The sequence below is a fragment of the Hipposideros armiger genome, unplaced genomic scaffold, assembly GCF_001890085.2.
Source record: "Hipposideros armiger isolate ML-2016 unplaced genomic scaffold, ASM189008v1 scaffold_173, whole genome shotgun sequence".
NCBI lineage: Eukaryota > Metazoa > Chordata > Mammalia > Chiroptera > Hipposideridae > Hipposideros > Hipposideros armiger.
The window spans coordinates 1,702,952-1,730,112 of NW_017731523.1; the positions used below are offsets into that span (position 1 = coordinate 1,702,952).

Sequence of the window (27,161 nt, forward strand, 5' to 3'; positions counted from 1 at the left end):
ATTCATTCAAGAATTTTTGCTCTTCTACATAAGTCAGACTAAATTACACCACACCCCAAGGCGCGTCAGTACCTGTTGTCTATCCAGACGCATCCTCTTCGCGGCATTTCTACTCTCACTCTCACAGGCTGAAGCCAAGATACTCTCTGCAACTGCTGAAGTAAGGTGGGAAGGAATAGGTCGAGACTAAAATAAAAAGAAAAGAGAGAGAGAGAGAGAGAGAGAGAGAGAGAGAGAGAGAGAGAGAGAGAGAAAACATGAAAAAATTATTAACAGTATCATTTAAAGGCAAATGCTACTCTCAGAAGAGCTCACAGGATGTGCAGGAGTAGCCATTTATTTCAACTAAACTTATCCAATAAAAGAGGAAATGGAAATTGCAAAGGTGAAAAATGAAAGCTAGTCAGAGGTTAAAGCTATATTTGCTACACAGATTCATCATTCAGTCCCATAACTCCATGGTCACAAGTATTTAGTCTGGGCCATTAAGCTGGAGTTTGAACAGGCAGTGGAAAAACTGCTGACTGGGTTTTGCAAATAAAACAAATCCTTTAATTCTTTTAAAACATGTGGCAAAACAAAACAAAAACAAATGACAGGGCTGAAACATAATTGGAAAAACTGACAGACACTCAGACTATGTCAATCTTAATATGAGCTATTATGAACATTTACAGTCTAAGTTGATACAATTGATATAATTAAATCCTTTAACAAGTACTTACTTTAAGTACAAAGTAAAAAGTCAGTCCTAGAACCGTTTTGATATAACAAAAATCTGATATTTTAGATTTCAGATATGTATGTGTCTCCATCTTTTATTTACAAAATATGAGTTAATATTAATTTAATAGGTACATTTAGAAATCCATCATCTATGTAGCCACATACAAATTAATTAATGCCCCAACTAAGCTCCTAATTAACTATAAATTGTTTGCGACTCTTCATATCATTTGTGATAATTGGAAAAGTTTTTTATGCTCTTTTCCCATAATTACATGAAAAATCATCTAAGTGAAAGATGAAGTACTTATGACATTCAGGAGTTTTTAAAGTAAAGATAAGCAAATGAACGATAAATAACATGAAAATTAAATCAGATAAGATAGCAAAATATGAAATTACAAAATAAAAGTGTCTTTCTGGAATTTCGCTTAAATGGTGGCATGACACCTTAGGGTTTTCAAAGCCTCAATCTAAAATATGTACAGATGCCATTATTTAGAAACCTCTGAACGAATAAAGACCTTTTTTGTTTTTTGTAAATGAATCTGAGCATGCCTTTATGGTACTTGATTCATTTTGCTAACACTGGCATGTAAAATGTGCTTTTCAGCAAATTGATCCATGGAGTTTATGTCTCAAACAATATTCCAGAACAGCTCAATTCAGACCACAATGTTTAAACAGATACTGTTCAGTGGAATTTCTGTACTGTAGAGAGAGACCAGGCTCTGACCTTTCTTGAACTACGAGGTAATTTCTGTAGCTACCTCAGCCAACTTCCTCACGCTTCCACCTCCAAAGTAACCTCTGTAGACAATAGGTAGGAAAGATATATCATACAGTCTCCACCTGCTACCCTTGTGAGATGTCTGAAATGATCGTTAGACAACTTTGACAATAAAGTGTCAGGATATTTGAAATGTTCGTTTTGCAAAAGAAAGAGAAGACAGTCCCCTTGAAGTGGCAGGGAAAATGCAGCAAAAGCGTTTTGAGAAGGAAATTAGAAAGCTAGGGCTGTGTGTGTGTGCATGTGCGTGTTGGGAAAACAGAGGAGAGTCAAATGAGTTAAACCTAAAAAAAATTATCATAAAAATGTAAATATAATTTCAAAACTCATATTGCTTCTTCATTTCATTTTGTATTTCACTGAATACAGATAAGTTAGTTTAGCCCAGAACCAAAAATATATTAAAGCTTCAAAATCACTGTCTGATTACAAGGTGGCCACAGAATGGTTCAAAAGTATAACCTAAATCGCATGGGAGTTGTCCTTCTCAATTGAATTATGTTTTGAGGCAAAGGTGGTTGTGGGAAAAACTGGAACGAGAACATTCCATTGTGAAAAACAAAACCAAATTTATTTGATTGTAGCTAGCATTATTCAAATAGAAGTGAATGTTCACACCTTTATAAATTATATTATTAGGACCTTCTTCTGGTTGTAGGGACCAAATTAACAGAATCTAAATAAAATAAATATTGATAGCTTCATGAAAGATGTATTTCTATTCTTCACTTATTTTTCTATCTTTATCAGGTATCTCCATTCAAAATTAGGAATATATAATTTTGGAATTATATGTGTATAAATACATATGTAATTTTTATTAGGGTGATTAAATTGTAGTAATGAACAAACAAGTTCTTTAACACATGATATTTCATTGAACAGAAAACACAAGGTAAAATATCCCTTCAATTAAAATTAGTAGCGCTTTCAAATTCTGTCTTAATTTTAAAAATAAAATGGAAAATGACTTTTACTAGGACAGTACAAGTTGTTTTGCATGATAATTTATATAATTTCCCTTTCAGAGAAAATGACAGAGTTGGGTCTTCCCCAGGTATATTAAATTGGTCTTCTCAAAAACTAGAATGTCCTGGCTGAGTGGAGCTAGGTATTGTTTAAGGTCACTGGATAGCCTAATACTTCAAGATTTTAGAAAAATAATCAACTTCAAAATAAAGGAATCATGCATTCTTTTGTATGAAGTGGAAAAAATAAATAGAAGCAAAGAGATATGAAATTAGACATTGCCAGTAGTTAAATAGTATAATTTTGAAAATAGGGTTCTTCTGAGTTTATTGTAGAATTATAATTTACTAACTATAAATGGCCATGAAAATCAGTCAGTACAAGTTTCTTCTCTAAAGTCTGAAGAAATTGAAACCCCAACAGATTAAATAATTTGCCAAAGGACAAATTGATCTAGATATAAAACCCAGGTTTCATGTCTCCCAATTCTCAACTCTTTCACTCTCTTTATATTTTTATTCATTATTAATATAAAATATTCTAAAAAAATATTTACATACAAATTATTGTGCTCAACCAAGAAATAAGTCAAAGATAGCCCTTTATGTGTATGTATTATAATCATATCAGATTCAAACTCATTGGAGAGCAAGGAAGAATGAATTAATAAAACCTATATTACAGTTTAAAAAATATGTATGCATTTTTTCAAAGAATTTACTATATCTTAAATACATGTTAAAATATGTACTTCCAAGTAGAAAAGCAGTACTATAATTTTACAACAAAAAATTAATACCTAACTCATATTGCGTGCTTAGGATGTGTAGGCATTAATACAAAAAGCTTAGATTCATTATCTAATTTAGTCTTTCAAACAACCCTTGAGAAAAGTACTTATATTACTCATATTTCAGAAAAAATTAATTGAAGTTATGAGAGATTATATAACTTGCCCAAGATCAAACAGCTATGTATGTGGCAACACCTGGATTGATATTAAAATCTGATGATAAATTGGGAAAAATCCCTAATAAATAATGACATTATTTTACCACTAAGCCCTCACTGAACTTAAAGCTAGAGCTCTTACATACTACACATTCCTGCAGAGGAATCCATTTACAGCTAACTCCATTTTGCATTTCAGCAAAGAATATATCAGATTCTCTCTGAAAACCTTCTCTTTTTTTTTTATTTTAAATATTGAAACTTTATTTCATGCAGATGATAGAAGTCATTTTTAAATAATTTATTTTTAAAACCAACATACTCCATTCTACCATGGAGGACTATCATATCTTATTATTTGAAGTTGGAGAATTTTCTACAGGAGATGTTAGTAAGTCATGAAATTAAAAGTGAGAGAAATGTTTTCCTAATTGGGTGCTGACCATTTATGTGCTTAGTCTACCTCTTGCAGGATAACTGACAAGTATCATGGACCAAAAGTGGGTCCATGTTCAAGTTGTGATGGGTTATCTCAGCAGACTAGAGTCGGTAGGATATATGGTCTTTATAAGCTCCTGTAATTCTTTGATATCTTTTTTTCTCATACTGGCTTGAATCTCTGTGCCACATTATCTGTCATGGTGTGCACTGGCTGCTGGATTTTCTCAATGTCACTGAGCTCAGATTTTGCTCAGATTGAGCGGTTTCAGGATACGTCATACCTTTTCCCTTAACTTTTACTTGATGCTTCTGAACCTGGTGCAGACCCTGTAAAAGCCCCTAGTTTAGTAGTATGATAAGATTGGAATTAACATCTGCTGGGTCCCTGCTGTTGCACTGACCCTCCTATTATAAGGGTTCATGCTGCCACATCTAAATTAGGGCCCTCATTTTTCTCTAAAGCTCAGTGATATCCAAATGATAATTTCTGCAGACCGTTTATCTACATTCACACAAATTACATCTGGGCATTTGTAAAAACCTTCTCTTAAAGTGATTGAAACCCTTCTAATATATTTCCTTATTAATTCTCCAAAATTTCATTAATAAATTGCACAAAGATAAAATATAACTTACCTAAGTTCTGTCCCCATGTTCTAAACTGATGCAATCTAAATTCAATCTAAATTGGAGCAACCAAAAGTGGCAAGAAAGTACTGTGCGTGAAACATAATAAACCTGAGTTTCATACCCAAAATGAGAATGAGGAGCCAGACAGAGAACTTCTTTCTCTCCTGTGAGGCAATCTCGCTAACAATCCCCTTGGCTCTAATACCGACAAGCTAATAATAAATGCAAATGAACCTCAATACACGTAGGAGAAACAATCTTAATTTAGGATCCCACCTAAACTCCGATTACTGAATAATTTATTTTATTTTGGAAGAGCTCACTCTGCTTCAAATCTTGGGTGGTTATCACTGTTGCTCCCACTCTGGCCTTGTTGAATACTTGACGAGGCTAGACCTAAACACTAACATCTAAAAAGTATTGCCATATTAACACATGAACAGAATCTTATATTTTTAATTTTTGTGTACATTGTTATAATTTCAAAAACCTTGCAACATCTTAAATGTACGACAGAAGTTCAGAGGGCTCTAACGTTGTTTAGTTTATAGTTTTAAGACCAAAAAAATGGAATAGCTTGGTGGTGTGGTGGTAAATTTCACACGCATATATAAGGAAAAACACATGCATATTGTGCCAACAACAATCACATGTTAAATCTCTGATTAAAATGTGATTTTTTTTTGAACTCCTAAGGCTCCATGTGACAGTTTAGCCATCTGTTTAATGAAACAACCACCACTGATTTGGGCATAGATAACTATTATGATAAGAACAGTGCTGGGGAAAGATCAACTCATCTCAGTTGAGAATAACAATTAATTATGAAGAGATAATTAATGGTGTTTAACATTATATTATATCCAGAGAAAGAAACAGGTATAAATTATATAGAGTGTAAGATTATATACATTTTGAATCATTATCTTAAAAACTTCTAATATGTATTTAAATTTACATATTAATAAATAGCATATTTGTTGAGCTATATTCAACCAGAAGAGCTGTTGTTTTTTTTTCATAAATTATCTACTGAACTCTTTGCATTCGATTTTTTTTATCAAAATAGTCTTATCTGAAGTTATTACATGGAAGCTTTTGTGCTATATGACCACTTTTACTGATGTAAGAGGAAATCTTTAGCCCTCATCCCTGGTGGAATCCATGACTATAGATAGCCCTAACACACTCCGCTAGCGATCTCTCAGGGAGATCCTAAAGTGATATTAGAATAAGCTCTCTACTATTAAATGTGGTGAAGGAAGGAGAGTTTCCATGAAGATGGTTCTCAGAATGCATACTAAATAGTAGGTTTAAATTTCTCTATGATAAAATTGCTTTATAGGTGCAAAACTGATCAATTTCCTTCTATCTTAATGTAAGTACTGTTGGCCTGTAAAATAAACAAAAAGCCAACTTGTGCAGTAAAAGAAACTTTCATATTTAAGATCTTATAACCAAGCACAGCATAGATTTTAAGTAGAATGAACTCTTCCAAAATAAAGTAAATTATTCAGTAATCAGAGGTTAGGTGGGATCCTAAATTAAGATTGTTTTTCCTAGTCTTATTAGTCTATAAAATATATAATTTAAGAATTCTGCAGCTCAGGTGATATGCATGTCCTATCTCCCCCAAATGGTATATCTATACCTTTAGGCAAAATTGTTACAGGCTGTGTGAAAACTTTTTGCTCCTAAGGGATCCCTTCTATTAACTAGGTAGCTTCATGGAATAAAGTAACAGTTTAGTAACTAAATCAGATTGACCTGGATATTACTGTGTAATCAGCTACTTGCAAGCTATAAGACTGCTTTTGCTATTTAATATCTGAACTTCACTCATCCTGCCAGATATCATTATTTCTATTTTTATAAACAGCAAAACTGAGGTTCAGTCAGTGAGCTATGAATTGAAAAACTAATCTCTATATCATGGGGCAGTTGTTAGAATTACTTCCATTAAGTAATATATATAAAATCATTGATATCCTCATTTACTTATTAAACAAATATATTTATTTAGCACTTACTATGTCAGGAAACTGTGCCAAGTCCAAAGATATGAAGATGTACAATACTGTCTCTGCCATCATAGAATTTACAAGCTAGTGCATACAATGCATGAAGGATATAATATACATCCAATAAAGTATGTTTATTACAGGCTCAGGACATTTTATCAGCAATTCTGAAACCCTAATATGGTGTAAACCGGAAGATTTTTCAAAAAGTTGGGGCAAACTTAGTTGGCAGAAAAAATTAACATGAGAATACTCATAGTGTTTTTCTTATTTTCTGTGCATATTCACAATTTTTGTGGCAGAAATAATAATATATTTGTATATAGGATATTTTCCCAGACCTCTGTGTGAGTCTTATGTAATAAACAGAATATATATTCTTATAATATTCCCCAAATCTGAAAAGTTCTGAATTCTGAACTGTAGATGATCCAAAATTTCAAATAAGGTTACCGAATGTGGACTAAAATAGCAGGTCAACCACACTAACACGTCCTGTAAGGTTTTGGTGGAAATGCTAGCAAAGTGCCTCATTGACCTGAGCCTGGGCCGTACAATTTAGGCTTAGGCAAGCGTGGGAGCTCATCACTTTGTTCTCAGTAACGGACCCAAGAGATGGTCATATGATCCAAACAGGGCCAATCCAAGTCCTTTCATGGGAACAGGGGCCTAGAGCTGGAAGATTGCTCTTGGGTTGTAAGTTTTAAGAATAGTGGCTTAAAGCTGCTGATGGCAGCATTTCCCTACAGTCAGCAGGACCCATCTGAGAAGTACACCAATACACAACAGAAGCACAGTTAAGAAATGGGAGAATGACAAGTCCCCGACATGTGAGCCCAGGGATCCAGCTATGTGTGAAGCCTTGAACTTTCCAGTTTCTTAAGGAAATTGCCTTGACTGATTTAGAAGGAGTTTGGGCATTTTTAACAAAAATGCTAATTAACCTTCAACGAGGGTCTGGTTATGAATATTTCATTATGAATTAATAATTTGTGCTTTGGACTTAATGTTAAGACATTGTGGGCCTGTAATAATGATCTTTCACTAATACTTGGGGAATTAATGTCTTATAGTTGATGCTTAGAAGCCCAGTTTCGCTAATGTCATCTAATACCTCTGATCAAGACAGGATAAACAAAATTAACAACCGAAACGACACATTTTCATTTTTAACTAAATGACCACTAGGAAACATCTTTTAATTCTGAAAATAAGTGACTATATACACTTACGATTATTGCAGATCATGGCATCTTTGTCCTAATAGTTTACATGTGTAACCTAAAACTATATACAAATTCTATTCATACAGTGAATATCACTACCTATGCACACTACTTGCTAAATAGATGAAAATATTTCAAACATAGTATTTCAACAGTTAAAAAAGATAGTTAAAATTAAATGTTATATAACTGCCTTGTTTAGGGGAAAAAATTTCCTAAAGTTTTAAAATATATTAGGCTAGATTTTCAGTTAGCAGTAGCTTTTAAATTCAAATACCAATGGCAGAATACTATGAAACACATAACACACAATAAAAATGTTCTCCCAAGTAATTTATACCACAAAGTAACACCTTAGTAAGTATCCATTCACTCACTCATCTTTCATTCAAATTTTAATTCAAATGAACTGAGCTTGCATTGAGCAGCTTTCATGAGCAACTAGTTGCACTGTGGGTGATACAGAGATGCACAAATTAAGAAGCGTAGTACTCAAGAAACATAACTTCTTATTAGGGAGTTAAAGTCCATATATAAGTAACAGTAATATAAGACAGGATAAAATAAAACTACAAAAAAGGTAGCACAAAGTACAATTTGCACACAGAAGAAAGAGAGGTTTCAGGCTACTCTTAGCTAGAAGTAAGGAGTAAGTAGATAAAGACATTTGATTCAGTCCTCCAAGCAGTTCAACAGATTGAGACAGTGAGGGTTTGCCAGTAAAGCAATTTCAGATTAGACTGCATTTTGCCATGTTCCTCAGACACCATGTACTATGCTAGGCAGAAGTTTTTACATTGTTATTTCAAGTGCCATTTGTTTCCATTTTTCCCATGAGGAAACTAAAGGTCAGGTTTGTAAGATCCACTGACTATAAAATCAGTGTGCTTTTCTCCAGATTTCCTCATCAGTGCTGCTAAGTTCCCACTGTTCCCATTCGGGTTCAGTTTCCTTCTTCTCAGAGGACATTTTAAATAGTTCATGCAGAAACAGCATGTGAATGGCAACGTCAGTAGTTGTCTCAAGTATCTCTTTTCTTCCACGCTCTGGAAGTGGAGCTTAAGTGGGCACTGATTTGTAGATGAAAAGTAGTTTCTCTAAGAATTTTGAAGACTTTTTTTCTTAGTGTCTTGAAGTTTGTCTTCTGACATCTATTTTGAGGTTAAAAATCGTGTTCATTCTGTCTTTCTGTTTTAGATAATCTCTTGCTTCTTCTTGGTGAAATTTAAGAATTTTTTGGGTCTGAGGTTGTGTTACTATGATGTACATTGGTATAGATTTGTTTTATTTACACGACTCAGGACTGGTCTATTTCTCTGTTGTTAGGATTCACTGGTCTACTGAATTCTAAAAAAATTCTTCCTGCTCATCTGTTTGAATGTTGTCATTCTAATTTCTCCTCTGGAATGCCTGTTAGATGTTTACCATTCTATTCTCCATCTTAACTTTTCCCCCCACATTTCCCTTCTCTTTTCTTTCTGTGAGTAAATTCCATAGTTTTATGCTTATGGATTTTCTCTTTGGTTGAATCTTATCTTCTAGTTAACTCATCCAGTGAGGTTTTCATTTCAAAGCTTATAATGCCTGTTTTATTTCTCAAAGTTTTAATTGGATATTTTAATTCCCCTTTAATAGAGAAGTAGCCTTTTCAGGGTCCCAGCTTTACATATAGTTTTCAGTCCCTGTTCCTGCCTAGTCACAAACCAAAGAAAATCCATGTCTCCTGAACTTGAGTGGTGTTCAGACCCCACTTTTTCTATCTTCCATGTCTGCTACCCTATCAGATTAAGGGCTTACAACTCTGGCTTTGAGTTTTTTTATTAATTTCAGGGCTTGGGAATTTCCTTTCTTTCTTTTGAGTTTAGCTAGGTAATTAAAAATTATAATATTTTATTCAGGACTTGTATGTATTTGTAGAGGAAAGGTGAATGGGGTGTGGGGTGGGTATTCCATAAGGCTTAGGTCAATTTTTGCTAAAATTAAAAGATCCAATGATGAGAAGCTGACAACTATGTTGACTATATTCTTTACATTCTAGTTATTTTTTCAACTGTAATACATTTAGCAAATAATGAGAGAGTACCCATCACCCTGAGTTGGGAAAAATCAGTGGACCAAGAGAACACACATTGAGAGGCGGGGCAGTGGTCTCACGTGATAGCCTAAGGTGTGAAAGGAAATAATTAGCATATTAAAAGAAAGGGTAGAAAGGGGCTCCATTATATGCTAAACATTTTATATAGATTATCACATATAATATCCCAACAGCTTCCTCCTTTAGAAAAATGGAGACTCAGAAACATCACATAAAATTATACAGTAATTAAACTAAGCCAGGTATTGAACTTAGGTTTTTAAGTTTCAAAAAGCTATACTCTAATATATTTTATTAAGAAATTTAAAATTCTCCTAAGATGACCAATGTTTGACACTATGAAAGCCAAAACTGATGAAGACTACTCCAGGAGCAAAGGGAGGTTTTTTTTCATAAAGCCAGGGAAGTTTAAATACCAGGATTCCTCAACTCTATGGGTCTCCTGAAGTTGCCTGATATTGAAAGCATTCTAGGGGAAGCTGAGTTTAAACATCAGGAAGTATTTACATGTAAATGTGTCTGAAAATTATCTAAAAAGATATAATAAGAATAGGGTATAACTCTTCAAGATTGCTGTTTAAAAAAATTTTGTGTGTGGTATCTTTTCTAACTCTAAATATTCATCCTTCTACCTAACATTTTGCTCATAATACTGTATTTTTTCTTTTGTAAAAAAGGCCCCCAACTTTACAATTTTCAGGCACAAATCCTAATTCTGTCTCTACCTAAGAATAGAGAGTAGAGAGGGAGTATGCGATAGAAGTAGGGGATTTAGTTAAAAGGATTATGCAAGAGAATAGGTATGAGGTATGAAGAACTAAAGTGATAGCAAATAAAATTCAAAGATGGGACTGATTTGGGACATAAAGCAACAAAAGAATAAGCAGAATTCAGAAAGTGGTAGGATGCAAGCTGTAAGTGTAATGAAGACTCAGATCTCATTCCAAGGTTAAGAAAACTGGTGTAAATGATAATAGTGATGCTATTACCAGAAATAGGGAAGCAAAAGGAATTTATAAGTGATTTGGTAGATAAGGTGAAAGATCAGTGAAAAGAATGGGTGATGGAGAATATAAAGAGTTCAGTGAGGATACAACAGTACATTTGTCAAGTGTGTGACTGACATTTGAAATGAAATACCAAAGTTTTGTAGATGACTAGGATTCTACTTTGAGAGTACAGTACTGTATAGAGGGGTGGACATCTACAGCCATGGATAGGGAAATATACAGTACATGGCCAAACCCAGAATCTTAAGAAATGCCCAAAAGTAAAAAGGGATGCAATTTGTAGATTTGGTGCAAAGGTAGTCATGTGATCTTCCTAGGAACCAATTCAATATAGTGGTGAGAACCAGAATTTGAATGTGAGGGACTACCAAGTGAGTTGGTGGTAGTAGGTATGATCTGTGAAAGTAAAATAAACTTACAGGAAACCTGGCAAAGAAAATGGACTCAGATTGTGAAAGAGGAGTAATGAGATAAAATATTTTCTTGGAATCTGGAAACTTATTTTAGCAGAAGAGAAAATCTTTCCTCTCAGTGAAGAAGGAAAACAAAATGTGAAAGAGTTGGGATAATTGGTGGAGCAACATTTGAAATATTGGCTGTACAGATATTATAAAGTTTTTAATCAAGATCTATCTTGTATGAAGGGCTGGGTATATTTTTGATCAAATTTTTAGCTTAAAGGAATGTTTAATTCATTTTTTATAACATCTCTATTTGCTAAAGAAGGAATAGCAAGTGTCACTGTAGCTTCTGCAATGTTTCTGTTATCAGGGAAACTGTGAATTAAAAACAAATTTTGATTCTTCTATTTTGGGCTGCATTAGACAAGTAGAGGCAAATGATGTGATTAGTGAAATTCCCTTAAAAATGTACTATATCCAAAACATTAAATATTTATATTCTGATGAAAGAACTGTGATATCAGAAGGTGAGATATAAAAATTACTGAGGAGGGTATTACAGGATGTAATTAAAAAGTAATACTATGAATAAAAATTTAGAAGATGGTGTGAAAGAGTGGTGTTTCCATAATTAGATTATTTATATAATAATCTAAATGTTTTTAAAATTTATATCTCAGTTTTTAAAGTAGACATCAGAGCCACAAAGGAAATATACCCACTAAAATAAATTAAGCAAAAAGATAATTGAAACCTTAGAAAGACTTTGGCTCTGAATTTCTGGTAGTAAGGTACAAAAGTGAACATAGTAAGTTACACTGAGTCCTAGTGATGAGAAAACTTAAAACATTCTATTTCCACAGGAGAAACATTTTTTTTTCTTGCACGGCCTTCTAAAAGAAGTTTATGAAATCAGGTCATTTATAATGGACACTAACTAGCTTAGTGGACAACATCCTTGGTGAAATTTTACAAAACATTGAAAGACACTTATTTCTTCAAACATAATCAATTGTATAATATTAAAATGCAAGTAAATAGAAAATTTTTCAGAAGGCTGAAGCTTTGTTTTATGATCTTATCTGTTACACGTGCTTCTCTTTGTTTTTGTTTTTGTTTTTTTTAGCTGAGCCATCCCAGCAGCTGCTCAGCTTGGGCCGGGACTCAAACTGCTGTTGCTCAGAGCTCAAACTCTTGAGCGAGGTCTTAACCAACTGAGCCACTTGGCAGGCCCTATTATAGGTGCTTTTGAATTTAGGATCAAATCACCTTGGAGAAATACCTTTCTTTTCTGGAACAATCAACACATATTCTTCAAAAATGTAGCTGAAGTAATTTGAGAGTCAAAGCCACACAATAGAATCAATAACAATTTGATATTTTTGTCTAAGGGTTAATTTAATGGTTATTTAACTCACTGTTTGTTTTTTTAAACCTAAAAACTAAGATAATACTCTGAATCTAATTTATTTATTTTCATAAAACCTGCTCTTTTACATTCAACACTTAGGATCTTAAGTGTTGAGACGGTAGAATAACAGTGAGTTGGTGAAAATATGTAGAAAAGTATCATAATATGGTATTATACTTCATGTATTATAGAGACTACTTGTAGCAATCACATAAAAAATTTGGGCACTTAAGCAGTCAAGATTTGTGGGGTCTTGATAATTCCAGTGAAATAAAAATGCATAAAAGCATACTCTAATTTTTGTATGCAATCAATTAAAATGAAGTCCATTAAAAGCATTCGTCGTGTTTGGATGTAAATTCTTAAGGGCTAGTATAAAATAATTAAATAAAAATAGATTTCATATTAATGACAGCAGAAAATTAGTCAAAGTGAATCTCAAATATAATACTACAATATGCTGTGGTAAACCACTTCTATGGGAATACCTCTTTGCATTTCTTAATCAAATTCAGCAGGAAACGTAATTCAATATTTTGTGTTTCACTCACTCTACTTAAGGAGTCTCTTGGGTTAGGCACCCCAAGTAACTGAAAGAGCTACATACAGAGGGTGCCAAAGAAATGTATACACATTTTAAGAAAGGAAAACTGTATTAAAATTATAATGCTCAATATATAGCAATAACAAAAGATGACTACAAGTCACGTTTGACTCCTGCAATTACAAGATGCGCTTAAAGTGGTTCCCATCAGCATCCAGACACTTCTGATTACAGCAAACTACTGCTTGAGCAACGCTGACCAAAGTGTCCACTTGTATACATTTTTTGGCACCCCCAGTATATAGCTCTGTGTTATAAAATGATACATTTTTATTTTATAATACAGAATCCCCTACAAATAACCCTATACTTAATTTCATTTTGAATGTGTATTAAAAACTTCTTTAGGTTGCCTTGCTGACTTGTTAAGTACTGCAGAATAATTTGCATGTAATAACAATCACATACTGAAAACGATACATTTTTTTCATGTCTACCTACACTACAAACAGAAAAAAGAATTTTTGTTTAATGTTGTTTCAATTTTAAAATACCTGTGGATATTATATCAATTTGAAGTTATGATGGCAAAAATATTCATGTACAATATTTACTTGTGATTACTCTGTCCTACTCATGACTTTCCCTGTCTGTTTTAGGCAAGGATGAGTATGCAAAATGACACATAACCCTCCCCAGGCTCTGACAATGAAGTGATACATAAAGTAAATCAAAGTTCCAAGTGTCAACTAGACGGTAGATTTAATTTGTTATTTCCAGTAGTACATTACTGACCAATGTATAAAAAAATCGGCTAAACTACAATATTAATTTGCACCCATGTTGTTTATTTACCATTTAATTATATTTGGCCTTATATCATTACTTAAGCATTTCCTTTCCCACAACTTGTCACCTCAATGAATCATAATAATCAGGGAACCTGCTATCTTTTCCTAATTAACAGGTCTGATATCTCTTCTATTTCTCCTTATTACTTTGTATAACATTATGTACATTATAATACATTGAATAAAGAGTGAATGAAAATTATTAAGTTAAATTTAGTAGCATTTCTGTACAGCATATTCCCATCAAGATTAGTTTGTAAAACTACTTGACTTTGAATTAGTCAACTTTTTGTCCTTCTATATGCATAGCACAAGATTTACAGCAAATAGATGTCTACTGAATTAAATAAATACAATAAAAAAATACCATGAATGTCCCAAATGTGCCTTAAAGAAATTAATTACATAAAATGCTTTTTCTCTAAAACAATGATTAATAAAAAAAATTGTACCATGAAATTCACATAAATTTTACCAAAGAGAAGAATCTCTAAATAATATTAGAAGTTTGGAAGAAATAGTAATGCCAGATATGTTAAAATAAAAGTATTGCTATATGATATCTTTTTTTGTTACTGAAAGAGAAAGGTGGTATATTGTACTTTACACTCTAAATGAGATATAATTTTGTTGGAATTTTATATCAGTTACTAAGTGATTCTGAACCAGATGTCAATGCCAAGATTCTAGGCTTTTACACCTTTGGAATCCTTTTTGTCTGTCATCCCTCTCCTATTGGGTAGCTGATAATAATTTTTAAATAGCTCAGTAATAGGGAAAATGCCTTTATTTTCTTCAAGCAGTCTCTCCTCCCTTATACCATGCCACCTCTATTGTCATAATTTAGTTTGATCAGGCACTGTGCCATTTCATTTTAAAATGACTTATGCACCACAAATCCCAACTTCAATGCAATTATTCTGAGAAGCAAATACTTAAATGGAGAGTTCTGTGATTGTATAATAGAAACATTTTGGGAAGCTTTTTTCAGGTGATGGATTAAATAATATTTGATTGATAATACTTTGAAAGTTAAGATTTATTGGTTACTATGTGGCAGAAATGGTTTGTAGAGCTTCACATGTGATAATTTATATAATTCTCAGAGCTTTATAAATTAGGATCATTATCATCTCCAGAGGAGGTGTCTCAGTACAGGCAGGTGAAGTGACTTGCCAAGTCACACAAAGTAGTGGACACAGGACTCCAACCAGGATCTCTGGGGACCAAACCTTTCCTCGTTACCATCTAGGCAGACTGCTTCTCTGTAAGAAGAGTCCTTTTTATTTCTAAAAATATCAAAGATTTTTTTCACAAGCCAACATAGAAAAATTGATAATAGACAGTGGATTTGTTACTTTTGTCACTTCATTTACATCTGAAAAGCTATTTCTCATATCTATGGCATACTGTGAAACCTCTACTCTCTACACCCACTCCTATTCCACAGGACCTAATAAGTGAGAAGCACAGATCACAAACACTAACAGTCTTGGCTTTTATACAGTCAACAGAGAAAAAACAATAGAGAAAATTCCAATACATTTCTGCTCACATACATAATAAACAAAGAAAAAAATACATTGTAACTATATGCACTATTTCTAGGTGTAACAATTAGAGAGCAAGGTGAAATAGAATCAAGTTCAAAAACCATTGGTATCTGATTTTCACCTGTAAGTCATCTAATGTCAGCATAGTCTCATCCATCTATAAAGCCCAGCTGACCATAAAAGCTCATTACCATCCACAAGCACACAGATATATTGAGTACAACAGAGCCTTATATTTCATACAAGGATCTCCATTCCCTGAGCTTTATTTTCAAGGCTTCCTATCTGTTAACCATTGGTATGAAAATGGTGTTACTTAGATAGATCCATCCATTTCCTCTCATTCCACAGAAAGCCATTCTCATACCATTAAAGCAACAGCTGGTACTTCAGTTCAAGGCTTGATTAACCTTATATCCACTTCAGCAGTGACAGAAAGAAAACAAACATGAATGAGATGCTGGTTCTCATGGGGTTTTACTCATATCACCCTCATTTGCTACAACACGGTACCATGTGGGCCTGTGAGCACTGATTTCACAAAGGTATTCCTTATTGAATAAACAAAGGGGATAAATATTTCAGGAAGATGAAAAGGAGAAGGGGAAAAAACAAACAAGGCAAACAAAAAGCCCTTTGACCTGACATTATGGAAAAAATAAAAAAGACACTAAGATGAAAAAAAAATAGTGTCATGGTTTACATGTGGGATTTTGATGGAGTCTAGGGCTGTGTTTTAATTCAAAACTCACCATCTCAAAACCACTTCTTTTCATCCGCCTGCAGGACTTGAGGTAAGTACGTATACGTTTTCTGGCACGTTCTTGGTACTCAGGGAATTGTCGCCTGCATGAGTCAATGATAGCCTGGATCTTTTCTTTGGGCTGCTTAGAGATTGGGACCATTCGGTCCAAGTTTTCATCTACAAACAGCCTGACAAACATCTGTTGGCAAGAGGGAGACAGAGGAGAAGGGTTTGGAGGGCTGCTCTCTGCTGTTTCTAGCTTCCTGTCTTGACAACCGATAGGAAAATATTCTTTTCTGGTTTATTCACTGGAGAACGTTGCAATGGAAAGCCAGAAATTTTAAGCAAACACCCTTTAAAGACTTTCTAAATGGTTGGATAAAAAATAGAGAGAAAAAGAGAGAGAGAAAGGCAGACAGACACAGACAGACAGAAAAGTATAGACTATCGTGTAGAAAAAAATCAGGAAATAACAGTAGACTGCGACAATTAAGCACCCCATAAAATTCTCTATTAATGATAAATACGACTGCTACATTGCTACACCACACAGTGTACTAATCTCTGAAAACAAACAATCGACTCTTTTGTCATGCACAATTAGATAAGCTGAGAAAGCAAAATAAATAAATGATGACGGGCGTACTCTTCGGAGAAATAAGCTCAGGCCCCCTTCATCCACTAGGTAAACATGCATACTCACACAACACAACTCCAGTTCTCAGCTCACATTTGGCTTTAAAATTCTAAACAAAACACAGCAATTCTGGTGTCTGGTTGGCAAAGTGTGTTTCATGTACTTTTTAAATCCTTCTGTAAATTAAACAAACATGTCTCTAAAATATCCACATTTACCAACAAGCAACAACATGAAAGTGAAGTGGTAAAAATTAAGCCACACTGGGAAGGTGGCAGAACTCACATTAAAAGCTTTCAGTCGCTCTGCCTCCACGCCATCTGTCTCGTTAACTTTCTCAGAATCGTCATGGTCATCGTGGTCATCTTCATCTTCATCTCCCCTGTTTAGTGATAGGTCCTCTGCGCCTCGATCTACACTCTCATTTTTGCCAGAGTCGTAGCTTGAGTAACTATGTGCAGGAGACTGAAAAGAAAGGAGGAAATTGCTGCTTTTAAATTAATTGCACAAGCTTATACATTTTGTTTTAGTTTTAATTTCTACTGTTTCTCAAAAGTCTTGTTGAAATGAGTTTTCTAGAGCTGTGGCTTTTTAAATTTCAGTCCAAATTAATTAAAATTAAATTAAAAATTCATTTCCTCAGTCACATTTCAAGTACTCAATCGCCACATGGAACATTTCCATTACTGCACAAAGTTTTATTGAATTTAGCTTTTCGAGACCAATTACTGTTTCCACTGAATATCCATGTTCCAAAGAAAAGAAAAACCAGCCTGTAATCAATTTTGCAAGAGAATCATTGAATCACGTATTCTTCAAAACAGAAATGACCTCAGAGCTTAGTCAGTCTAACTGCATTAGTATTCTTTAAACAGATAAGGAAACTGAGGAGTGGATATGTTTAACTGCCTTGCCTAACAAGGACTATACAAAATGTTATTGAAACTACGGGTGTTATTTGTATGCCAATATGCTTTAAAAGAGTTTAAAATTGTTTATGAGTCTTGAGATGGCACTTGATTTTGGTTTAGAAAAAAGGAACCAGAATTCCTCCTAATCTCTGTCAAAAAAGTGTTTCCCAATGTATGAGAAATGATGAATACCAACCAACACAATTTTCACAAGCTGAAAAATGTGTCCAATGCTAACCATGGGTCCTGCTGTGCTATCTCCTTCTTCTGTTAGCCTAGCCTCTTTTCCTTTCAGAAGCAGCAACGGTTTCACCAAGTGAAGGTGCCAATCCTATGGGCATCAACCTTCTCTATCCAAGCCTCAACTTCACCTCTAGGTGAAGAAAGCTTGCTTGTAACTGAAATCAAGTTGAATCCAGCAGAGCAAAACAGAACAGAAACAGTCCTGATAATATCATTTGAACATCTAGATTCAGCTGTGCCTGAAATTAACCCATAGACACTTTAGTTGTGTGACACCATGCATCCTCCACCCTCCTCTTCATTTAATGTTTTGCTTAATAAGTTTCAGTCACATGCAATTGAGGCTGGAGTGATACAGAAATAAATAATTATGAGGCTAGATTAATGACACAGATTTCACACATAACTTAGATACATAGGAGCGCTAGCGAAATAAATAATAATATCTGTAAACAGCAGCAGCTATCCTCAAATCTATCAGCAAAGCAAAATACTTTTGAAAGACGTTTACAATGTGAAATTTAAAATTAACAGTGTTCAAAACTGCCCCCATGCAATAACATATGTGTAACATGTTTTAAGGAACACGCTAATATAACTATATAATCAGAGGAAGGATAATAAAACTAGAATGGACCACTGACATTGGGTTGTCGGAAAAGTCATGATGCATGTTTGCGACAGATGGCACTAGTGCATTTTTGGAAGTACTAGCGTCATTCACATCTATGCTATTATTATGTCATTTGACAACTGACAGTTCTAGCTTCATTCTAAAAAAAAATTGAGCCATTTGGCTGAGTTTTGGAGATTTTCCAACAAGTTGAAGATGGAAGACCAAACTCTGCATTTTTGCCATATTTTACTGTTTTACTTCCATGCAAAGAAGAATGTGCATCAAGCTTGTGAAAAGTTGCATAACATTTACAGTGACAGTGCTCTACAAGAACGTCAGTGACAACGATGGTTCACCAAATTTTGTGCTGGTTTTTTAATCTCAACAACGCTCCTTGGTCAGGGGCGCCCACCGAGGTTGATGACAACAAAATAAAGGCATTGATCGAGGCAAACCCACATTACATGACAGGAGAGATTGCAGAAACATTGAACATCCATTATTCAAGTGTTCATGGCCACCTGAAGAAGCTGGGATACGTAAGCAAGCTCGATATTTGGGTTCCACATCAACTCAAAGAAGTTCATTTGATGGTGCGTATAAACATTTGCCTTATGCTCATTAAACGTGAGGAAAACGATCCTTTTTTGAAGCGACTGATAACTGGTGATGAGAAGTGGATTGTTTACAACAATGTGGTGCGCAAACAGTTTTGGTCCTGACGTGATGATTCGCCTCAAACAACATGGAAAGCAGACATTCATCAGAGGAAGGTTATGCTCTCGGTGTGGTGGGATTTTAAAGATGTGTTTTTCGAGCTCCTTCCAAGGAACCAAACAATTCAAATGTGTACTGTCTGCAATTGGACAGTTTGAACGAATCCATCATCCAGAAATGTCCAGAGCTTGTTAATTGTAAAGGAGTTGTGTTCCACTGAGACAACGTGAGACCACACATGTCAAAATTATTGGAGCTTGAATAGGATGTGTTGCCACACCCACCATACTTGCCTGACCTTGGTGCCGTCAGACTTCCACTTGTTTTGCTCTCTTCAAAACTTCTTGCGTGGTATAATGTTCAATTCAGATGAGGCTGTAAATCAGCACTTTGTTCAATTTTTTGCAAATAAAGACAGGTCCTTCTATGAACGAGTAATTATGAAGCTCGCTGAAAGATGGCAAAAGGTTATCGAACAAAACGGGCACTATATCATTGATTGATCTTTGTTCTTTATATAAATAAATGACCTTTGAAAAACATAGACAAAATACGTCATGACTTTTCTGACATCCCAATAAAAGTGAAGATTAAGCTTCTGGTCAAAATGGCAGAATTGGAAAATGCTGTGCTCACCTTTTCCCAAGGCAATATAAAAACTGTGGGGTAGCCATACTTATACTACACAAAAGAGACTTTAAAACAAAGACTATAACAAGAGACAAAGAAGAACCCATTAATCCTACTTCTGGGAATTTATCCAAAGAAACCCAAAATACTAATTTGAAAACACATGCATCCATATTTTCATTGCAGCATTATTTACAATAGCCATGATATGGAGGAAACCTGGGTGTCCATCAATGGATGAATGGGTAAAGGAGAGGTGCTACAGATATACAAAGAAACATTACTGAGCTATTAAAAAAAAATCTTGCCATCTGCAACAACATGGATAGATCTAGAGGATATTATGCTGAGAGGAGTAAGCCAGACTGATCAAGACAAATACCATATGATTTTACTTATATATGCAATCTAAAAAACAAAATGAAGAAACAAAACAGAAACTCAGATACAGAGAATGTTTTAATGGTTGCCAGATGAGAGGGTAGTTGGGGGGATAAGTAGGGGTAAAGAATTAAAACGTACAAACTGGTGGTCACAAAATAGTCATAGGGATGTTAAGGATAGCATAGGAAATAGTCAATGAAATTGTAGTAACTATGTATAATGTCAGTTGTTTACTACATTTATCAGGTTGATCACTTTGTAAGTTATGTAAGTGTCTAATCACTATGTTGTATACCTGAAACTAACATAATATTGCATATCAACTTTTCATTGAAAAAAAATTTTAAATTATTTTAAAAAACAGACATAAAAATTTAAAAAACAGCATATTTTTAACAGTTCAAATCATTAACAAGGTGGAATTACCTAATAAAATACAAGGCAAATATTCCGTAAATTTGAAGAATACACCATATATGTATTTTTAAATGGCAGTATGCAACATTTGAAAATGTTATAATATACTTATCTGAATGAAAATATGCCAGGCTTACTCTTTCTACATATCCTGAGACACACAAACCAGCCTCTGCTGCAAACAGAACCACTTGGAAGCATGAAGGATGGTCCTTATCACTTAGGGTAAAGACAGCCCAATGTTATCATTTGTAACAAACGTACCACTCTGCTGAGTGATGTTGATAATGAGGGGGACTATTAATGTGTAGGGGTCAGGGGTATATGGGAAATCTCTGTACCTTTCTCTAATTTTGCTGTGAACCTAAAACTGCTCTAAAAAACTAATGCCCTTCCAAAAGATGGGGAAATGTGGGTATTGGGGTGATAACTCACAATCAAACATTAAAAATCAGTATGCAGGCATCCTGATAACCCATATACAATATGGCAGTCATTACCCCATATAGTCGGCTTGCCTTAATAAGAACTTTGGATGACTATACCCTAGGAAGCCTTCATTTCAGAAGCAATTATTTTCATATTCCAGCTATGCGTCTAAAACATCCAAATGAGGTCTTAAAGTTATACAAAGATATTAAAGATTCACAACTTACAGCCTATGGAAGATACTTGCCCGCTGACCCTTAAAACATGGGTGTTGGTTTATGGGGCTAAGGGTATATTTTTGCCTTAGTTATATATTCTATTTGTTCCTCTTGAGATAACATGTGGCCCTCTTTAGCAAAGACCCTCCCAAAAATACATTTGCACTTCCTTTTCTCACATGTTCCCAGCCTTACGTAACTGCTATCACTGGACCTAAAAAAATCCGCATCGGGAGGAAGCTAAATCTGTTAGTGTGCTCTGGGGTCAGAGCGCAGGATGGCTCAGACAGCAGTACCACAGTGCTCAATATGAGATGCAGCTGGGGTGGGGGTGGGGTGCAGTTTTGATATGCAGCCAAGAGAAATAAAGACAAAAATTTATTTCTTCATTATGCCCTAAATAAGGGGAGAACGACATGAATTCAGTGCCAGGAATCCACATTTTCATACTTTCTATACATGTCTCTGTCAAGGCAGTGATTATAAAGTATTGTACAAGTTAGCTTGTATGTCCCTCTTCCACTAAGACCTACACGGGGTTGGGGTCACCTAGAGGCCATGCCTTTTCTATCTTTATAACCTCGCACAATGTCAAGCACAGAGTGGAAATAAAGTAAATGTTTTCTGAACATTTTTACAGAAGATGATTTAATTTTTTTGAACTGTAAGTTTCAAATGTATCTTGCCAGTTACTTTTCAAAATTTCAGTATCTATTATTGAATCTACTAGGCAATCTTGGCATCATTAAAAGTGTGATGACCACACAGACACTGTGTATTCTGACATGATGTGAAAAGAAGCATACAGCATCACTTAAAAAGCAAGTTCACCAAAAGAAAAAAGAAAAGAGAATTTGAATCTAACCCAACCTCAGTCTAAAAGCAGTAGTTCTCAAAGTGTGTCTGCTATATCAGCAGTATCTGTACTTCCTGGGAACGTATTAGAAATGTAAATTATTGGCTCCCATCCCAGACCAACTGAGACCTACGCTTTGGGACAGGACCCAGCAATCTGTTTTAACATGCCCTCCAAGAAATTATGATGCACATTCAAGTCCCAGAACCAGTAGTCTGGACCTGACTTTCATTTATAGGAAATAAGGCAGATAGAATAACAAGTTAATGACACTAGAGAAAGCATAGAGACAAATTCAAAATATGAGATATTGTACAGGACAGTTGACTCTAGGTCTTCAATAAGTTAGTGACACAGGGTGAAAAAATGTGGCATAGATTTAAGAAATATATTAACATTAAATGTTTTTGACTTTGCTTGTATCGTAATTCAAATAAACCCAATGCAAAAGGTCACTTTGGAGAAAATTGGGAATATTTGACTATGGATGGGAATATTAGATAACATTGAATTCTTATTAATTTTTTTAGATGTAATGACCTAACATTTCGTTAGTAAATATTTGTGTAAGAAAATGGCCACATTTGTTAGAGATACAAATTGTGGAATAAAGGATGAACTGACTTGGATATCTGGGATTTGCTTTAAAATACTACAAGAAAAAAGAAAAAAAGAAAAGAATGAAAAGGCAAACAAATGTAGAAAGTCTTACTCACTGTTGAATTTGGGTGATGGGCACTAGTAGTTCTATGTATTATGTTCTCAATTTTAAAATACATTTTAAACTTTCAACATAAATTTTAAACTTTATAGATTTTTGTGATATTTGGCATATCCTCAATTTTGAATATTTTTTTCATGACAATCATTTAGTCAATAACATTTAAAGAAGCATTACTTCATGCTTAGAGCATTGTTCCGGCTCATAGGATTGAATAAATTCAAGCTTCGTGAGGCCTGAAAGTTATAAAATTTGGAGAGGGGCTCATTTGAAAAATTAGATACAAAAGTAAATATTTAAAATAATAACTGTCAGAATAAATAACAAGATTCAAAAAAGCTTACAAATGCTACAAACATCACGAAACGCAGAAAAATATTTAAAAAATAACTCCATGGTCCATCTCTGTAACAGTGTTCTTTCCATATTTCTTGGCAGCATGCTTTTTTGTGTGTGTTTATGTGATGAGAATTTTTTATTAAAATTTATTGGGTGACAATGGTCAACAAAACTACATAGGTTTCAAGTATAAAATTCTATAATACATCACCTATATATTGCATTATAACTATTTCTTCATGTGACAATACTTTTGTATTATCGTGTTCTGCAAAGAGAAAAGAAAATTACTCAGTCTTCACTTTAGCCTGTTAGATGGAAATATATTTTTTATTGTTGAGTTTAGAAAGTTTCCTTTGCTTTTCAAATTAATTATTGCTAATATCATGCAAATTCTTAGATTGTTCTCAGTTTGAGGAAACTCTTAATCAAGTTCCTTTCATGTCTAAACCATAAATTTTTAGAGCATTTCAAGATTTCCTGGGATTTAAAATGGCATTTATGAGTTTTATATTTTCTTCATTGATATCAGTATTTCCTGTCATATCCAATCTGAAACTTAAATCCCCCAACATGCTAATATAATTAATTCATTCATTATATATTTATTTTTCTTTTTTGCTAAAGAAATACTGCCTTTAGTAAGACCTGAAATTTTTTTATTACAAGTCATTAACTTCTCAGTGTCAGAATAACAAGGCCTATTGATTTCACCGTTATTGATTTTTTTAAACTATTCTATTAATATTTTATCTGAGTTTTCTTTCAATCCTTTATTAAATAAAGACAACAAGATGATATAGTCTTCACGTATTTCACAATTAGGAGTGACTTCTCATTTTATCCAAAAGGTCCAAAAGAACTTGTCACATGACAGTTGAAATGTCATATTCCACTGTGAGAAGAGTGCAAAAAATATATCTGTATTATTACTTACAACTGCAAGTAAATTGACAATTATCCATTTGTATAACCATGCAGTGGTATTTGTTGTTTGTTTGGTTAACTGTTTACCATTGTATATATACTTTCCCATGATTTAATTATTCTTATGCACTTTTGGATAAATAAGTCACATTTGACATTTCACTTTGATATTTTCCAAGTGTCCAAAAACCAATTAAATTTTACGTTTACTTTGAAGATTCTCATGAAACTTTTGTTATTTGAAAATTACTCCATTTAATCATAACATCTGAAAGGAAATCTCTCATTTAATTTTAAAACCACGTCTACTTTTTTGGCAGTTCAAAATGATACAAAACACATTTTCAAGCCTGTTCTTCAAGGTGTTGGTTAGCTAGCACAGTGGTTCTCTCATTTTGACATGCATAAGAATGACCCCAAGGGTTTTTTAGAACATTGATTGCTGGGCCCCATTCAGTAGTCTGGAGTGGGGCCCAAAAACTTAGATTTTTAACAGGTGCCCAGATGAGGCAGATGTTGCTGGTCTTAGTCCATCTGGGCTGCTGTAACGAAAATATTATAGATTGAGTGACTTAAACAACAAACATTTATTTCTTATAGTTCTGGAGGCTGGGAAGACCAAGATCAAGGTGCCAGCAGATTTGGTGTCTGATGAGGACCTGTTTGTTGGTTTCTATACGGCCATCTTCTCTCTGTGTCCTCACACGGCAAAAGGAGCAAGGGAATTCTCTGGGGTCTTTTTTTGAATAAGGGCATTAATCCCATTCATTAGGGTGCCATTCTCATGACCAAATCACCTCCCAAAGGTCCCACCTCCTAATATAATCACATTGGGGGCTAGGATTTCAACATATGGATTTGGGGAGGACACTAATTTCATAACACTGCTGGAATAGAGGACACGTTTTGAGGAGTTAGCGTATTTTTATTTTGCTTATGTGCAATCCAAATAACTATAGCCATTATGAGCTCCATGCAATCTTCATAACTTTTAAGATTTCTTAGCATATTTATCCATTCTATAAACCCAGATATGCAATGTCTGTCTTGTTCAAAATAGTTTACAAACAAAACAATATATGTGATCTTTGGTTTTCAAATAAATTGCTCAGCATCACATATCAGTTTGACAATCTCCTTCTATTGTTTTCCATAAAATATGTTTACAAAGAATTTATTTTTTTCATTAATGTCTTGTTCAAGTTCTAAATAATATTTGATCAAGATTTTTGGAGAAAAATCCCCATTTTCTTTTTATTGAATGGTATTGAATAAAGTCAATTCATCCTAAAAGGCCATGATGAGATAGGTATCACAGTAATTATCAAAGTTAAAATGAAATTGCTGCCAACATTTCTGTGTATTCTCCTGACATAACAAATTGTATTTTTCTTTACTATTATTTTAATCTTCCTCTGTTGAGCTGTTTCCTATTAGAAAGGGTCTTGAATCTCATCATCATCTTTATCTGTTATTTTTATCATTTATATTCTCTTGGTTGTAATCATTCTTCTCCTTATCTTATTTTGACCATCAAAATTAATTTTTAACAATAGTTTTTGACATATTGACAGTTTGAAGCTCCTGTCAATATATCACTTTTTGTTTTTGACTTCCTATAGGATATTTTCTTCTATTTATGTATGAACTGTGGAATGATCAAGAATTCTGAATATTCAATATTAATCTAAAATTAAGACCTATGCATTTCTAAATCACTTTTGTTATTTTGAGCTACATAAGAATATTATCACATTGTACTTATACCATATACATTAAGCTTTTGGTGAATCTATATAGAAGTTTTGTTACGGGAAAACTTATTTCTTTAAGCCATTTTATACTGTCAACAGCATACCCCTTCTTCTAGAACCTCCAGTACTCATCTGGAAAGATTGCATGCTTGTAATATGCTAAGATGCATTTTGATAGGTAAGATGCATAAAACAAGTTCCTTCACACATAGATGTATTAGCTATTTTTAGACCTGCTAGAGGCTTATGTCATACAACAAAAAAGTTCATATAAAATCTACTTGGTGGAATATCCATAAATAAAGAAAAACAATATATAGTGTGCTTATAGAGTATCTTCTTCAAAGGACTGGCCTTGACTTTTAACTAGGTATCAGTAAGAAGCAAATCTTCCTTTTCAAAAAAATTTTACATATATGAATTATTAGAAGAATGTTCAGCAATCTAAATTGTGGCTACAAATAGTTCAATCTTTGTTTCTCATGTCTCCATTTCCCATATATTTCTGGTGCCAACAACAGCACATGTTCACATCAGGACCTGTGTGGCCATAAACACTTCATGGCATGACACCAGAACAGTTGGTGTGAGGATTATTCACGGGAGCACTTCCTATGTTGGCAGAACTAGCAGTAATTCAAATGCACCCAGAAGTGATGTGCATTTCTTCTTTTCCTCCATTGTTTTACAGAAAGTGCTTTGCGTGTGGTAACTTTATAGGGTAATCTATCCATTACAAGATGGAATCTCAGGCCAGCGGAGTGACGCGTTGGTTAAGAGCTGGCTTGGGACACCAGCTCTGAGCAGCAGGACCCCGGTTCGGATCTCACATGAGGGCCAGTGACACTGCCCTCTACAGTTAAGATGATGAACAACAGCTCGACCTGGAGTTGGGCTGCCCTGAGGCGCTAGTGGTGGTGTGGGCTGCAGCCCCTGCTGCAGTGGGCTGCCATAAGCTACCATATGTGGCTGGCAGCCAGCATGAGTGGCTGGCAGCC

At 34.2% G+C, this 27,161-nt stretch overlaps 1 protein-coding gene across 7 annotated transcripts in view; it reads right to left on the reverse strand.

Annotated features, from left to right (window-relative positions):
* NOL4 (nucleolar protein 4) overlaps positions 1-27,161 on the reverse strand; it is a 318,494-nt gene that overhangs the window by 82,518 nt on the left and 208,815 nt on the right. For 4 of the 7 annotated variants that reach the window (XM_019652130.1, XM_019652133.1, XM_019652127.1 and 1 more), the window contains 3 exons: positions 17,287-17,466; positions 16,372-16,563; positions 73-186 (listed from right to left, as the gene is read on the reverse strand). In XM_019652130.1, coding sequence (XP_019507675.1) covers positions 73-186; positions 16,372-16,563; positions 17,287-17,466 — 486 coding nt within the window. The remainder of the gene's footprint in view (positions 1-72; positions 187-16,371; positions 16,564-17,286; positions 17,467-27,161) is intronic. The other 3 variants (XM_019652131.1, XM_019652128.1, XM_019652132.1) reach the window with 1 other exon arrangement.